General features: G+C 32.9%; 1 protein-coding gene and 1 long non-coding RNA gene across 8 annotated transcripts in view; one reads left to right on the forward strand and one right to left on the reverse strand.

Moving 5' to 3' along the window:
• Positions 1 to 8603, forward strand: part of LOC136029233 (uncharacterized) — a 114897-nt gene extending 106294 nt beyond the window's left edge. Inside the window, exon 4 of the long non-coding RNA XR_010617997.1 lies at positions 8052 to 8603. This is a non-coding gene — a long non-coding RNA (uncharacterized LOC136029233). The remainder of the gene's footprint in view (positions 1 to 8051) is intronic.
• Positions 1 to 15693, reverse strand: part of LOC136029177 (zinc finger protein 436-like) — a 74430-nt gene that overhangs the window by 23976 nt on the left and 34761 nt on the right. For all 7 annotated transcript variants that reach the window (XM_065707326.1, XM_065707335.1, XM_065707351.1 and 4 more), the window contains exons 3-4: positions 11539 to 12203; positions 1112 to 1372 (exon numbers count right to left, since the gene is read on the reverse strand). In XM_065707326.1, coding sequence (XP_065563398.1) covers positions 1112 to 1372; positions 11539 to 12203 — 926 coding nt within the window. The remainder of the gene's footprint in view (positions 1 to 1111; positions 1373 to 11538; positions 12204 to 15693) is intronic.

Below are 15693 nucleotides of genomic sequence, written 5' to 3' on the forward strand. Positions count from 1 at the left end.
ATATAAGCTATTTTAATATTATATGGTTCCATTTGGCAATGCTATACTGCCTGCGGGGGTAAGCTGTATATGGTATTTGGGTAGGCATGTCAATCTTTGGTTTTTGTTTTAAAACACTAAACCTTCCACGCTCTTGAATAATGTAACAATCTTTATCCAAAAAATATCCCCAAGTGACGAAAAACCCAAAACAAGGCCGACTATGAGAGATATATTTAAAGGGAGAGACTGAACTTCATAAGTCATTACATTACTGCAATTGTTAGTTTTTTGTAACAGATTCATCACCATTTCATTGTCGGAATTTAAATCATTAGGAGAATTATTAGATTTTAAACTTGGAAATAAAATTCAAATTGGCAAAGAAATTAGACTAGTTTCATTGTGATACATAATCCAACCTTACTTGGAATCTTAAACTTTGCTTCAGCGTCCTAAGGATTTTCTTTCTTTTAAGGGGGGGGGGGGGATACCGTTCAGATTTTGAAGTTTATCGCGGGAAATTCACATTCAAAAAAATATCACTGCTAAAGTTCTTAGACGAGTTTCAGCAGTGATTTATATTTTAAAAGAAACTTGACTGCACATTCAAATTTTTAGTCCTAAGCTGCTAAAAAAAAACAGACAGAAATTGTTTCGTTTTATCAGTTTTCACGAACAAACAAAATTAAGAAAAAATATTTGGCAAAAACTCTGAGGAGAAAAAACTGATCACATACAGAAATTCAACGTATTCAGTGGCGTCAAAAACAACATTTGAAAAAAGAATTGTTTTGTGGCTACCACATACTGAACTTATGTGCTTAAGAATTGGACTTATGTACACTTATTTGTGCATATGATAAAATGGTACGATGTCCAAAGACTTCTTGGCTCTCCTGCGAAGTTGTCTTTCACAAAAATTGTGCAATGTATTTGCCTTTTTAGGTAGCCCTCTATAAAAAAAAAAAAAAATTCTGTCTGTTTTTTTTTTTAGCTGAAGAGAAAGCAAAACAGCAGGACTTGTCCATTTTCCCTGCAAGCAAGGATGATACCGGTTTGATTTTAAAAGGCTACTGCCCTTTATAATCCAATATTAAGCATAAAATACAAATATTAAAAAAAAACTTACCAGTGTGTAAATTCATATGTTCGTTTAACGTGCTGTTGTGGCTGAATCGTCTTCCGCAAAATTTGCATTCAAATGGACGTTCTCCAGTATGACGCCGACGATGTGTCAGAAGTGCGGACATACTGTTCGTCGTATGATCACATTCTGGACAGAAAAATTTGCCGTCCTTCTTGTGAGTCTCATTATTGTGATTTCTCAGGCTTAGAGTACTGTCAAATTTATTTTTGCAGATTACACAAACATGTTCACCAATCAGTGGCTCTAAAAGCAGGGAAAGATTTAGATCACAGTCAAAGCATAAGGGAAAGAACAATGCGTCTTCAATTTATATTTTTGCCTCATCATATTGAACAGATGGTCGTGTACAGTTAAAGAGAAGCTTATTCACTCATAACATTTCAGTTCTAGCGTCCCTTTCGAAGGACGAAAATGATCAGAGAGCAATGCACCGCCCCTTAAGAACTCATGTGCCCTTAAACGTTCATATGACGCCAATATTTTTATGATAACTATTTTAGTCAGAAAAATCAAAAGGTCCGAAAAGTTTTGGTCAACAGCTTGATGAAATTAGTCATAGAAGGATTTTCAGTCAGTAAAATTGTAGAGCACAAAACGCCCTGCGACCCTTTCAACCAAATAGTCCTATTTGATGAATAACTATAAATCACTAGGGTCACAGGGTGTCTCTCCTAAATAATAAATTGCATTGAAAAAATATAATGAGTAAATATTTCATACATGGATCTGGGACTGTCATTATTTCATACAAAACTTGGGTCTGTCCTAAATAAACAAACTAAGGGCATATTTCACAAATGATGTCTGATTTCCACTGAAGTGGCATTAGACAGTTTCTGAACTTGTCGGTCACGAATCTGAGGCCACTATTGCGACAAAAAAGTACAAAATTAAAACTCTTTAAGAATATACTTCCAAATTTTTGATTATCATAAAGGTTGGTACTGAAATATTTAAAAGGTTGATCACAAATCTTTGGCTAATATTGCCACGCATAAATTCAAAATTGATACAAATTAACAAAATATCAGTTAAATAGTTTTTTTTTCACCTTAGCTTCTGAGTTTATTCATTAAAGATCTAAGGCTACAGTTACAAAATAGATTCATAATCAAACAAATTCAAGGTGAAGTTGGATTGTCATCAAAGTAGTTTTATAGTCAGTAGTCCGGTAGTTCTACACTCAGGAAGACTAAGCACAGTACCTGAGCAGATAGTACAATTTTATGCCCAATCCTGTGTTATTTATGATGTTATTGATGTTATTTATGACTATTTGATATTAGTTTATTGTTTCAATTTTTACATTTATTCTACGAAAAACCAACGAATTGTTAGAGAAAATCAAAGTCAGCAGATTTTCAAGAAAAACGTTCAGGGAGTAGCACTGACAAAGTAAAGAGCAACGTTTCTCTGATGTGATTTATTCCATTTACCTTTCCTGACCAGTTCGTAAAGACAAAATCGTCGAAGAAACGAATGATGGGGTCCATTCTATCTGAAATTGCAAATTCCTGAGCTCCTTATAAGGACCGAGAGTCCGAGTTGTGAACTGACTAGGTCCAAAAACTAGGTTAGTCCTGGCTTAGCGCAATAACGAGCCAAATCCTCAGTCTGGACTAAAATGAGCTAAGACCTAGGCTATCTCAGTGTGAAACCAAGTCCAAGCTTAACTCCTAATTCATTGCAGAAACAGGATAAGTCTTGATTCGGTGCAAAAAACGAACCAAGATCTGACACGGTGCAAAAACAACCTAACTTCTAACATAATACAAAAAAAGACAAACAAAGCATTGAATCGGTACGAAACGAACTAAAAGTCGGTGCAAGAATTGCCGAAGTCCTAACTCTGTGCAAGACAAACAAGCGACGTCCTGACTCTGTGTAATAATATAATAATAATAATATTTACTAAAAAATAATATTTGTTTGGTAAAAAACAATGAAAACAAAAGTGAAATCCAAGTTGTAATAGGTACAAAAACTGAAACTAGTTAGTAGTGACTGGATGCACAAATTAGCAAAGTTCAAGAAACTAACTGACTTGGTACAAAAGTATTCAAGTTCTGAATTGACGCAAAAATGAGCTCAGACTTGACACGATCACAAACTTTCCAGGATATAATAAGCAATCGCAGACAAAAAATAATCAAACAAAGTCTTCTTCAGACCTATCTGTTTAAAAGTTTGTCTATTAGAATAAGGAGCCGACCACGGAGTGACCAGCAACAAGGAAGGTTAAGTTCTAAGTGAAATACATTTTAAAAGTAAGTAAAATAATATTTACCAAGTACGCTATAACTTAAAAGCCAGGGTATATTAAAAGCCCATGTAAAATTAAACGAACGGTTAAAGATCAAAATGCTCGTCAGTGACGTTTTTTTACTAATCCTCACATGAGCGTACGTAGCTTCTTGTCTAGGGGGGGGGGTGCATCCAGTTCTGTGGTGAAGAGCGGAGAGTGGGGGGCTGAAGTTATATTGGCAGTTCACGAAGCCTTACATTACCATTAAGTTCGATCATACCTATAAAAATTTTGTTAATAAGAAATCACAAAAAAATCATAGAAATCAATAAGCTTCAGCATTAATCTTCTTGGATTAGATTGGAATCATGATTGAAATTTTTTTTTAAGAAGTAAAAAAGGTCAATAGTTAATAGTTAATTTTACCAGTCATGCGGTCGTAATCTAAATGAAAATTATTATCTACTATTTCCTTTTCACAAAAACGACAACTTTTATTAGTTTTACAGTTCCGCTTTTCTCTTACTTTTTCTTGTGTATAACCATGATCTCTGTCTATCTTCATACTCATTGGCTATTTCTGTACACACTTCTGTTATGGTAATTACAATTAGTCAACTAGCATTTTCACCAAAGTGTTCGTAATATTTATTTTGTGTTGTATCAAAAGAACAACATACTTCGAGTCCATAAGCAAATGGCCTTTGCTCTGCTACTTTAATTGTCTTTTTACCCCTCTTTTGATTAAATTCTTCATTATACGATTCAAAATCAGCTATTATGCAATAGGGTACTTTCATTTATTTAGCTACATTTTTAAATTCAATTCTAGATCCTGGTTTTTGGCATAATGATATCAGGATCTTCAAAATTTTCTTTTTTTTATGTTTTTCAAATTTTTCATGTTCATTAATGTGTCTTCCACGAATTTTATGCCCATTTTTAGTTATTTCAGATGCAAGTAAACTACTTAAACCTTTAATTAAAACTTGATGATTATCAAAATAGAGTGAAGTAATAACATCTGTAGCAGTTTTTCCATTGATCTTAATTATAGGAAAATGAGCTTTAACCACTTTATTCTCACTTATTTCAAATAAACAAATTCTAATATTATATTTGTTTTCAAATTTATAAATATCTCGAAATCCACAGGAAAACTAGTATTCTCTTTAAAGTTGAATTCATTTTCATAGGGTTCATATTTTGATAGTCTATTAACATTTCTATCATTTGCCGGGTAAAGATAAGCGAGTATTGACCAAAGAAAGCATTTAGTATCATTATTTTTTATATTAATGGAAAGTTTTTATTTTTTTACAAATTCAGGTAGTTCTTTATAAGTACCTACAACATAATTTGGTAATCTTTTCATTCTATAATCCATTCCATTGACTCTTTCAAATTGTAAGCCTGATCTGGGGGTATTCTCTATGACTAATGTATTTATATTCCTGTGGTTACTATTTAGATGGCTTCGATTGATATCACTATTTTTATTAAGAATCCAGGAATAGCTATGATAAAGGATAGGTTCGAGTTCTTCATTATCCTCCTGAGATTAAATATTACACGTGTTGTCAATTGAACTCTGTAATTACCTCTATCAGTCATTCTACTTTTTAAATATCTAACAACAATGTCAAAAAGTGTTCCAAAATTAGCTCCATTGGCATTCATTGAAATATTAACCGTAAGGGATTTTCTCTAATCTGTTGCATACTTGAATTATTATCGTGTTCTTTTTCTTTAAACATATACACTGGGATATCTGGAACTCCTCGTATTTTTTTTCTTATTTATAAATAAATTCCCCTCTCTACAAGTTACATCTCGAATGAATTGTCAATTTTTATCAGCATCCTTTTTATTGAGTTCTATTTGGTTATTAAAATAACTTTTTACTTTATTTTTCACTTAATTGTAAAATTCCAACTGTTGAAATCTGTTTTGATTTAAAAAAAAAATTAAGTTCATTAATAACTTTATTTCGAACACTATTAAATTGAAATTTTGAATCTGAGATAATTTATTCTTTTCTTTGATTTCATTTTTTAATTTTACTTTTAATTCAGGTTCAATATTGTGGTGATACTGCTTTTTATCTTTTTCTCATTCTACATTTCGTGACCATTGAATATAGTGATCGCAAATTAATATTTTATTATTAAGATGATCATTGATGGTACTGAATATTTCATATTTTTATCCAATAATCTCTAAATTCAGGTCTTTGGCAATTGACCACAGTTCATTAATTGTACAATGTAAACGATGGTGTTTTTTAATGAAAATCCATTTTTGTTATAACCAACTTTTAATCACTTCTACAATGTCTGCCATTTATTAGGAGCTGATTTTATTAAACAAGATTCCAAATCTTAAAAATATTAAAAATAAACTATTCTTGACACTTTCTTGAGAACGTGGAAATCAGTAACTGTTTATTGATATGTTTAATAGTCCAAATTTGCTTAATATATTAAATCTGTAATAAATGGAGATTTATTGTATGCGATGTAAAAGGTTACCGCAGCCAAGTCTTTAACTCCAGTAATTTCAAAAAGAAATGATGTGCCAATGATTAAAGGTATTTGTACACATTGTGGTTGCAAGAAAAATCGTTTCTAAAAAAAAAGAAGCAATGAGCAAAAACCCTGGACATAAGGAAGTGGCATTTGTACTGGCAAGAGTAGAGTAGAATATAAACTTTTAGAGCTCTATTATTCAAACTTTTCAGGGATTGACGATTTATACAGAAAATCAAAAGAACATGGTTTTACTGTGTCAAAAACTAAAATCAAAGAAGTGTTGCAAAATCAAAATAGTTATTCTTTACACCATCCAGGGTATCATATATTTAAAAGAAGACGCGTTTACATGCATAGTGTCGATGAATAGTGGCAAGCAGATTTGATTGATATGCAGCAGTATAAAAAAGAAAATAATAATTTTAATTACGTTCTTACAGTCATCGATTGTTTTAGTGAATATACTTGGTATATTCCTTTAAAGGGTAAAACGGGTAAGGAAATTATTAACGCTTTTACGGATTTTTTTAAAAATAGGAAACCCCAAAAACTACAATCAGATAAAGACACAATAATTTGTTATGAAAAACGTTCAAATATTTTTTATGAGTCAGGAAATTCATTGGTTCTCATCTGAAAGTTAATTGATCTGAAAGTTCATCTGAAGTTAATCTGAAACTCAAATTGTAGAAAGGCTTAATAGAACAATCAAAGAGAAATAATGGAAATATTTTACTCATCACAGCACAAAACGTTGGATAGATGTATTATGCTCTTTTGTTGACAATTATAACAATTCATATCAAAGATTTATCAAAATGGAACCAATAGAAGCGAGTTAAAAAAGGAAATGAAAACAAGGTGTGCAATAATTTATTTCCTGATGTCGAATTTGAAAAACCGTACATAAACAAATTCAATGTTGGTGATTTGGTTAGAATTAATAAAGCAAGGGTGTTTTTGATAAAGGTTACCTACCAAATTATAGAACTGAAGTGTTTCAAATAGCTGCAGTGAAACATGCAACCCCTATAACGTACGAACTGTCGGATAAAACTGGTGAACACATTATTGGTGGTTTTTACGAAAACGGACTTTCGAAATTTATTCAATAAAAAACTTTCATCCTATAAATGGATCCTATAAAGCTGAAACATTTGTCAGCGAGTATAGTGAAAAGTAGAGAAAACCAAAAAAATATAGTTCAAGAACGTGCCTTAGAGCAAGCTGGATTTAGTAACTATGCTAAAACACTGGGTGCTTAAATCGTTGAAGCAGAAGGTAAAAATATAACTATGATTACTGATAAATTATATGAAAATACAAATATGATTACCGATAAACTAAATGAAAATGACACTAATTTATGGAGACAATGACAACGACTGGATCAATTTTTAAGCAACACAGTAATTTTTCAAGCTCAATGAAGTCACGCTATTTTACCCACGAATAAGCCAAATTTCATTGCTAATGTCGATTCTGGGATAGATGAAGAACCTTTGAGAGAAATCAATTATGACTATTATCCTAAGGGATGCTATTTTGAAATGCCTAGTTTTTATTTAGAAAATTATCAATATTTAAAAGATGCCACAGATGAATCAGGAACACTTAATCAAAGACATGGTGGAAAGATGAAAGCTGTGACATCTAGCGAATTAGAAAAAAGTCTCGGTTTGTAAAAATCTACAGAAGAAAGTCAAAAGCTATTATCTCAGAATCAGAATTTTATGAATAAAAATGTTTTTTCTAATAAATGCTTTTGATTATTGTTAGTGGTAACAAAAATGAAATCGAACAGTCCCATACAAGTAATCCGACAACGTTAGATCAAAACTCTGATTACGAAATAGCTTTAACTCAATGTACACTACGGTATTCATGGTATAACATCACTGATCAATTTAAAAACAATAAGTTTGAATACAGGCAAAAGAATTATGATGAACGGGTAAACGTCGTTATATCCAATGAGTTGTATGATGAGGAGGGTTCAAATTATTTCATAAACCGTTATTTCAATTCATCACCAGATCGATGTCCAATCAGTATATCATCCAATGTAGCAACAATGAAGTTTGTTTATTATTTTAAAAAGGAATTATAAATTTCGGTTTAATAGTGATATTATGTTTTATTTCAGGATTTGGAAATGGAGCTGAACTAAAGTACTGATAGTTCAGTATTAGATAGTTCAGATTCATTGGATAGTTCAATTGTGAATGGGAATACAACCTCTGGTGTGATCTGGAGTTATGCTCCAAAATTAGAACCTGGAACGCTACTCTGTAAGATTCCTATAGAAGGGCAATATATTCCAATCATTCGAAACGGATATATCAGCGCACAAAAAAATAATTATACCTAATTAATTAGGTAGGTTAACTGATCTGAAGGGAGAGAACATTGAATACGTTTTGGATTCTAAGAAAGTTTAATGGAATTGTTTAATACAATTTATCTATAATAAATGTAGAAAAATAAGAAACAATTATTGTATACAAGACAGTATGGTAGTGGGATTGGTAGTTTCTTTAAAAATATCGTCAATTCCAAATATTCAAGACATCCATAAAAAATATAGAAGATGTTTCATGTATAAGACTATGATTAAACCTTGACTGGATTTATTCAAAAATAGAATGATCGGAAATGGAAAAGATTGGATAGATTATAATCAAAGAAAGTTAAATGATGTGAGATCTCTAAAAGATATAGTTTCAAATAACAAGAGATGTTTCAATAAACATATTATTGAACAGAGGAAAGGCTAACTGGATGCAATGATTTTAGGGTAGGGACTATAACTACATTCCCGGTGATGCTCTTGTTGACACCCTCGGTGACAACCAAAGATCCATCTCCACTGTTTGAAAATAATTTAAAGTTTATTAAATAATTTTCTCCATATATAAGTGGCAGTGAATCAAATTGTTTCTCTTTGTTGGAAAATATTTGAAAAGCCTATTGTTGATGATTCTATAACCAAATATAAATATACAGAAATTAGAGAAAACAATATGAGTGTATCTCAACAATAAAATTATAAATTCATTTTAAAAGATGTGGAATCTTGGATTCTTCCAGTTGAAAGTTACCTGAATGCAAAAGGGAAAATGATACATTGCCATATAAAAGGCAACGAATCAAGTTCTTGCTCATTCTTGAGAAATATTTGAAAAGTCTATTGTTGATGATTGTACAGCCAAATATGAATATACAGTAATTAGAGAAAACAATGTGAAAGTATCTCAACAGTTGATTTATTGTTTCATTTTAAAAGATTTGAATTGTGGATTCTTCCAGCGGATGGTTACCTTGTAAAAGGGAAAATAACACGATTGGATGAAACAAATATTTGAAATAATGATGAAGCTACTTTAACAAATAATTGATTTAATTTGTTCAGAAATGCTGAATATATTATGAAAGGAAAATGTATTGAAAGTACTGACTGGGTAGGTATAACGACTACTGTAGATCCATTAGAACTTCCAGATGACTATAGTCGAACCGCAGCTACTAATATGTTTTTTTATGAAGATAAAACCCAATCCGTTGATTCCTTTAAAGCAGAAAACGAGTTTGAAAGCACTTTTACACCTGTTGCAGTTGGTGGTGGAACAATTACAACAAAACGAAATAATGCCTTCAATACTCGTTTATTTAAAAAATTAACGTGGTTCAGCATGTATTTACCATTGTCACGATTATTTGGATTTTGTGAAGATATTAGTCATGTTTTTAGAGGCGTTACATATCTAGAAATGATTTTTCCAATATGATTATAAAATCTGGAGCTCAAAATTTTAAAGTAGATGAAATGCATTTATCATACATGTTACCAAAGTTCAGCCATAGCGACTTCCTGATCTGTATTAACTGAAGAAGAAGACTGGATTAACGAAGAAGACGGAACAATTAAAAGCTAGACTAGGAAAGGGCAGCTCATTTGAATTAAGATGGTAAGCGGGTAATACCTATGAAAGTGATATTGAAACGGATAAAGAATTAACATGGAGGGTAGTCAGTGAACACGAGAATACAACTAAAATTGTCATTGAGTTACAGAAATCGGAAAAAGATAGCAGTTATACGCAAAACAAGATGGTATTTGACCATATGAACAGTAAGAGAACTGAATTGAGAGTAAATGGATACAAATATCCACAAGAAGATTTTAAATGCGATCTCAGAGATGCTAATGAAGATTATTCTAACGCTTACCAACAAATTTTACAGTTAGGATATAAACATAAAATGTTGATAGTGGAATAATTGTTAAGATATAATGATTTTAAAACAGTATATCCTTTATTATTTTTTTTTTTTTGATGTTTCAAAGCGCGAATTGAATATTTATCAAAGTGGATCAACTGCTGATATAGAAACTAAACTTTTATTAGATCAAGTACCAGCTAATCCATACAATATTTACCGCCTTGTATTTTCAGAAAGAAAAGCTATCATGGAAATCATTGATAGTATATAAAACGTTAATATAAAAATTATTTTTGATTCGGAAGCTTGTTTAATAAAACTATTTAATAATAAATGGAGAAATTTTTAAGCACAATGAAAATGGAAAATAGATGTAATCGGACTATTAGGAAAGAAGATCGAGACATTGGAATGGAATACACAATTAAAGCATTAAAGTGTGCTACAACTAAATATGCAAAGAAAATCATATTCATTATTGATTTTAAAGGTGAAATGGTTGATCTATTTGCACCTAAGCCTTTTGATTCTAAAGCAGCTGATCTTCAAAAGAAATTAAAAAAAAAATTAGATAAAGGTATGATCTTACAGGTTATAGAAAGAAAATGGAAAAATAATAGCAATTATTTAGATATTGGTATCAAACTATCCACTGAATATTAAATCCTATTAAATTATTACATTTCTTCAGTCGTATAGGAAAAACAGAATATAATTAAACACTTTTTCATAAATTCTTATTCCACAAACCTATTTTTATCGTAAGGCTAATAATTTATCTAGAAATGGCCTAAAGCCCGTGCTCACATTTTGAAAAAGTATAAAAATGAGACCAAACTTTGGTTTCAAAGGACCTGTTTTCAAGTTGAATGTCGGAAAGCAAAATGTTCAAAATATTTGATATTTGATGTAAAATGATGTAAAATGAACTGAAAATGATAAAAATTGGATGGATGAGATAGATGAGGCAGAATCGGCAATTACTATACTACTAAGGTTCATGCATACGAAGGGGCAACTTCAAACAATCCTTTCCTCTGAGGTTTGATGATATTACAATTGTCGATACAAATCCTTCGTATATTACAAACAATACTTTCAACATATTACTAACTTCGTATAATACGAATCCTTCGTTTGGCTTCCTAAATAAGAATTCTTACAAATGTGTCTTTCACACGCAAGCTTCCAAAAATAAGTGGAGCCAGCTCAAGCAAATTAAAAACCCCGGAAGGATGAATTTACTTTTTTGAGGCTTGACCACTAAATTATTTTTTGGTTAGTAAAATTGATTAATTCAGAAAACTATGGCTCAGGTTTAAGCCAAAGGTTAACCTGTTTAATAATAGCAAGAAATTAAACCAGATATTCGCATTGAATACATTTTTAACTAGAAATCTGTATAGTACCTTTTCTCTTCCTTGGCGTTTTTGTACTGCTTCCTGCATGTGACGGGTCAAAATCTTCGTCAGTGCTACTTTCTTCTTCGGGATCTTCTTTTTCATTCCAATCAGAGTCATTATCATCATCAGCAGGCAAATCTTCAAGGGGCATGCCATAACCTCGACTGTCAACATCATCATCGATTAGCTCCTGATCATAATGATATTCTAGCTCAGGAGCTGGTACTGGACTACAAAACGGTTCATAATCAGAATCATTCTGTACACCTTCATCCCCAATAGTTATTTTTACATCGCTTGGATTGATGGTATAGACTGATTGATAGTCAAGCATCTCCATTGATCTAAAATCGATCACTTTTTTTCTAGTTGACGGTCCTTTACATTCTTCTTCATCCATGCTAGGTCTATGAGCATTAATAGCCTCAATAGGTACTTCAGATCTCTTCGGACGCCCTCTCTTACGCTTTGGCTCTGCTTCGCCCAAAAATCTTTCAAAAACCAGTACAGGTGTATACATATCTTCTTCCTCTTCATTTTTAGTAATATTTGTCTCCTCAAGTGATATCATAAACGTCTTGGCCACTGATTTAAATTCTTCTATCTTTGAGCAGGAGATACGAGTTTTGCCCAAATATATTAAGTCGACTATGTGGCGAAACATGCTGGCACTAAAAAACAAAAAAAAACTCTATAGCTAATGCATGAATTCGGTATTAAGAGCTACAAGAAGTCAAAAGCATCTTGTAGCTTGAATGGGAGGTTTGCCAGTTGGAACAGGATGGTGTTCCAACTGGAACTCATAAACTGGAATATCATCCTGTACTCTCGAATGGGAGGTTTGCCGGTTGAAACGGGATGGTGTCTCATTCCATTCCCAGTAGAATGGGAGTAGGCAAGACCAAAAAAGAAGCAAGAACAACTTTATGTTTCATTCTACTGCCTTTGACTGATTGCTGCTGCCTGTGCTTCATTTTTCGAGCGAGTGGTTATATGCTAAGAGATTGGCTTCGGGTATACTAAAATGTTTACTTTATTTTCCGTTAACAAAGGACAAATAAGCTTAAAATCTTTCTCTTTCTTCGTTTTCCTTTTGTTAGGAATACTAGAACAAGAGCTCATATGGCACTTGTGAATAGAGATCGGATCCGGTCCGGTTATGGCAATCACGCATCTAGAACTTGTGTTTATTTTTGAACTCGCCAAAGCGCTAGAAATCCCCCCAGCTCCCCAAAAGAGATCGGATCTGGTCTTGTTATATCAATCACGTATCTAGAACTTGTGCTTATTCTTCCCATCAAGTTTCATCCTGATCTGTCCATTCTAAGCGTTTTCCAATATCTCTGGTTTCCAAGATTCCCGTTTCCCCCATCCATCCCCGAATGTCCCCAGATCCGATAAGAATTGAAAATGGAGCATCTATGACATCTTTCTATATATATCAAGTTTCACTGAGATCCGATCACCCATTCGTGAGATAAACATACCTCAATTTTCACGATTTCCCTCCCTCCAGTCCCCCCCCAGCCGGTTGAACCGGGGAAAAGACTGTTATCAAGTCATTTTGTTCATACCCCTTACATGCCTACCAATTTTCATCGTCCTAGGACGTCAAGAAGCACCGAACTCGCCAAAGCACTGGGAATCCCCCTCCAAATCCCCCAAAGAGAGCGGATCTGTTCCGGTTATGTCAATCGTGTATCTAGGACTTGTGCTTATTCTAACCACCAAGTTTCATCCCGATCTCTCCACTCTAAACGTTTTCCAAGATTTCCGGTTTCCCCTTCCAACTCTCCCCCAATGTCACCAGATGCGGTTGAAATGAGAATTAGAGCTCTGAGACACAAGGTCCTTCTAAATTTTAAATTTCATTAAGATTCGATGACCCATTCGCAAGTTTAAAATACCTCATTTTTTTCTATTTTTTTTAAATTAACCGTCCTTCCACCCCCACCCCCCTCAGACGGTCGAATCGGGAAACGACTATTTCTAATTTAATCTGATCCGTTACATAATTTAATCTGATTCACGGCCTCATCAATTTTGATAAATGTTCGTAGACTACTAAATGAGGGCTCTTTTCATTGTGCATGCTTAAATGTGGTGGCCTATTTAAGTAAAAAAAAAAGAGGAAGAGAGACCGCCCAAACCCCTTTTGTCCTCTTAGTGCCCTTGTGGCTATAGACATATTCAGATTAAAATTTCAAAATAGTTTTTAGTCAGAATTGTTGAAAAACTCCAAAATTTACATTCAAGGACGAAATGGACGAGTGTCTCCTTAAGTGCAGAGGCACCAAATAGCACAAACAGCAAATATAAAAAGCAAATATTATAAGTTCATTTTGGTAGAGAGGTGGACATACTAAATCTTATTGAAATTAGAACCATGCAAGGGTTTCTAATCAGTAATAATATATATCCTAAAGTGGGGTTCTGGTGTCCCAGGTCAGGATTATTTAGATATCAATACTAAAGTATTAAATGTTAGTTGTTATAAGTTTAATCAGCGAGTTAATGCACCAGAAATTTATTTAATTTAAGCAATACCAGTGATGCCCCTAGGGCCCCACTTTGCAGGAAAATAGATAAAAAATGAGAAATTCCAACTTCATTGTAAGCATGAAAACACCGAAAATCAAACGAAAAGTCAAACAAAAAGCCATTTAAGTTATACATAAAGTAAATTATAAGTTTCAACGTGAAATGTAAGGACTTTTAGCTTTACAAATGATGGAGTATCCAACCCCCCCCCCAAAAAAAAAATTAGAAGCATCCAACTGATAATAAGTCCCAAGATATAGTAACTACATCTGCATTACTCTATGTTACTGAGTTATGTAAGCCACTAGAGTATATATTGTGTCACTTGAAGAAACCATCCAGCACACAATGAATGAAGTCGCAAGCACCAACATTTTTAAGCATGATCATTCACAGCTACAATGTGAAGTTTGAGGGTATTCAACTTTACATAAACCATCAAATGAGGAACTCTGAGGTTCAGGAAAGGCATCGAAGACACAAAGCCTATAGCAATTTTAGTTAAGTTGTTTTTGGTCACAATTCTAAATTCCTAGCTTTTAAAAAAGCATCCAAGCAACAAAAAACAAGAATGTGTAGCCACAGCCAATCCCAGGGTTGGTGGTTTCTGGGGCAAAATTAACTACGGTACTTACGTATTATACGAGAAACAGTCAAGACATAACCCGGTTTTCATCCCGGTTAGTTTGAAATGCATAGTGATAGAATATAGTCTCTGACCATACACAGCTATATTTTAATTAAATATTTAGTTGGTATTTTGGTTAAGTTAGGTTAGAATCAGTTTGTTTAGGTTAGGCCAACTCCCTAACCTAACTCCCCCTACTGAGCAAATATAAAGCCCAAGTTTGTTTCTGAACTATTATATTTTTACCTTACTTAGGTATATCTCATTAGCACTAACAAAACTTCAGTTCCGGAATGTTTCTCGCATAATACTTAATTACACCGCCCTCCTCCCGAATCAAACGTGAGCAAAAAAAAATCAAAGTAAAAATTTTGATCAATGTGCCCCCCTCCGCCATGGCACCCCCTAGCTGTGACACTCGGGGCAGCTGATCCAGTTACATACCCCCTCCCTTAAACGGCTCTGTGTATAGCTCTACAGAAAGGATTCAAAATTCAAATTTTGAACTGTCAGCTATAACACTTTTATGTATAGCTATTCAGAGTTATCATGTGAATTTTAAAAAGATCCAGTTTTACAGAAAGCGCCCACGGCATAAAAAATAAGATCATCTACATTATTTATAGCACCTAAACATCTATAACATCTAGAATACCTATAAAACTTTTACTTATAGCTATTAGAGTTACTGTATAATATTTGAAAGATCTTACTTTACATAGAGCTTTCAACTCGGGAATTCCTGGAAATGAAAAGGTTATTAGTTTTTTTGTTGTTTTTTTCTTTGATTACCTACGAGTCCCCTTTTAGATTCTTCAGTTTCAATAGAAAAAATATTCAAACGTGGCGACGTTTCCAGGATTTATTTTACGGCACCAATTTTGTATATTTACTATAAAAGCCTCGATATTGTCTTAGAAAGAAACAGAGCTAGTGTCTTTACCTTGCACTTTTAACCTATCTTATTTATTTTATCCAAAATATCAGCAAAA

The sequence above is a fragment of the Artemia franciscana genome, chromosome 1, assembly GCF_032884065.1.
Source record: "Artemia franciscana chromosome 1, ASM3288406v1, whole genome shotgun sequence".
NCBI classification, from domain to species: Eukaryota; Metazoa; Arthropoda; class Branchiopoda; order Anostraca; family Artemiidae; genus Artemia; species Artemia franciscana.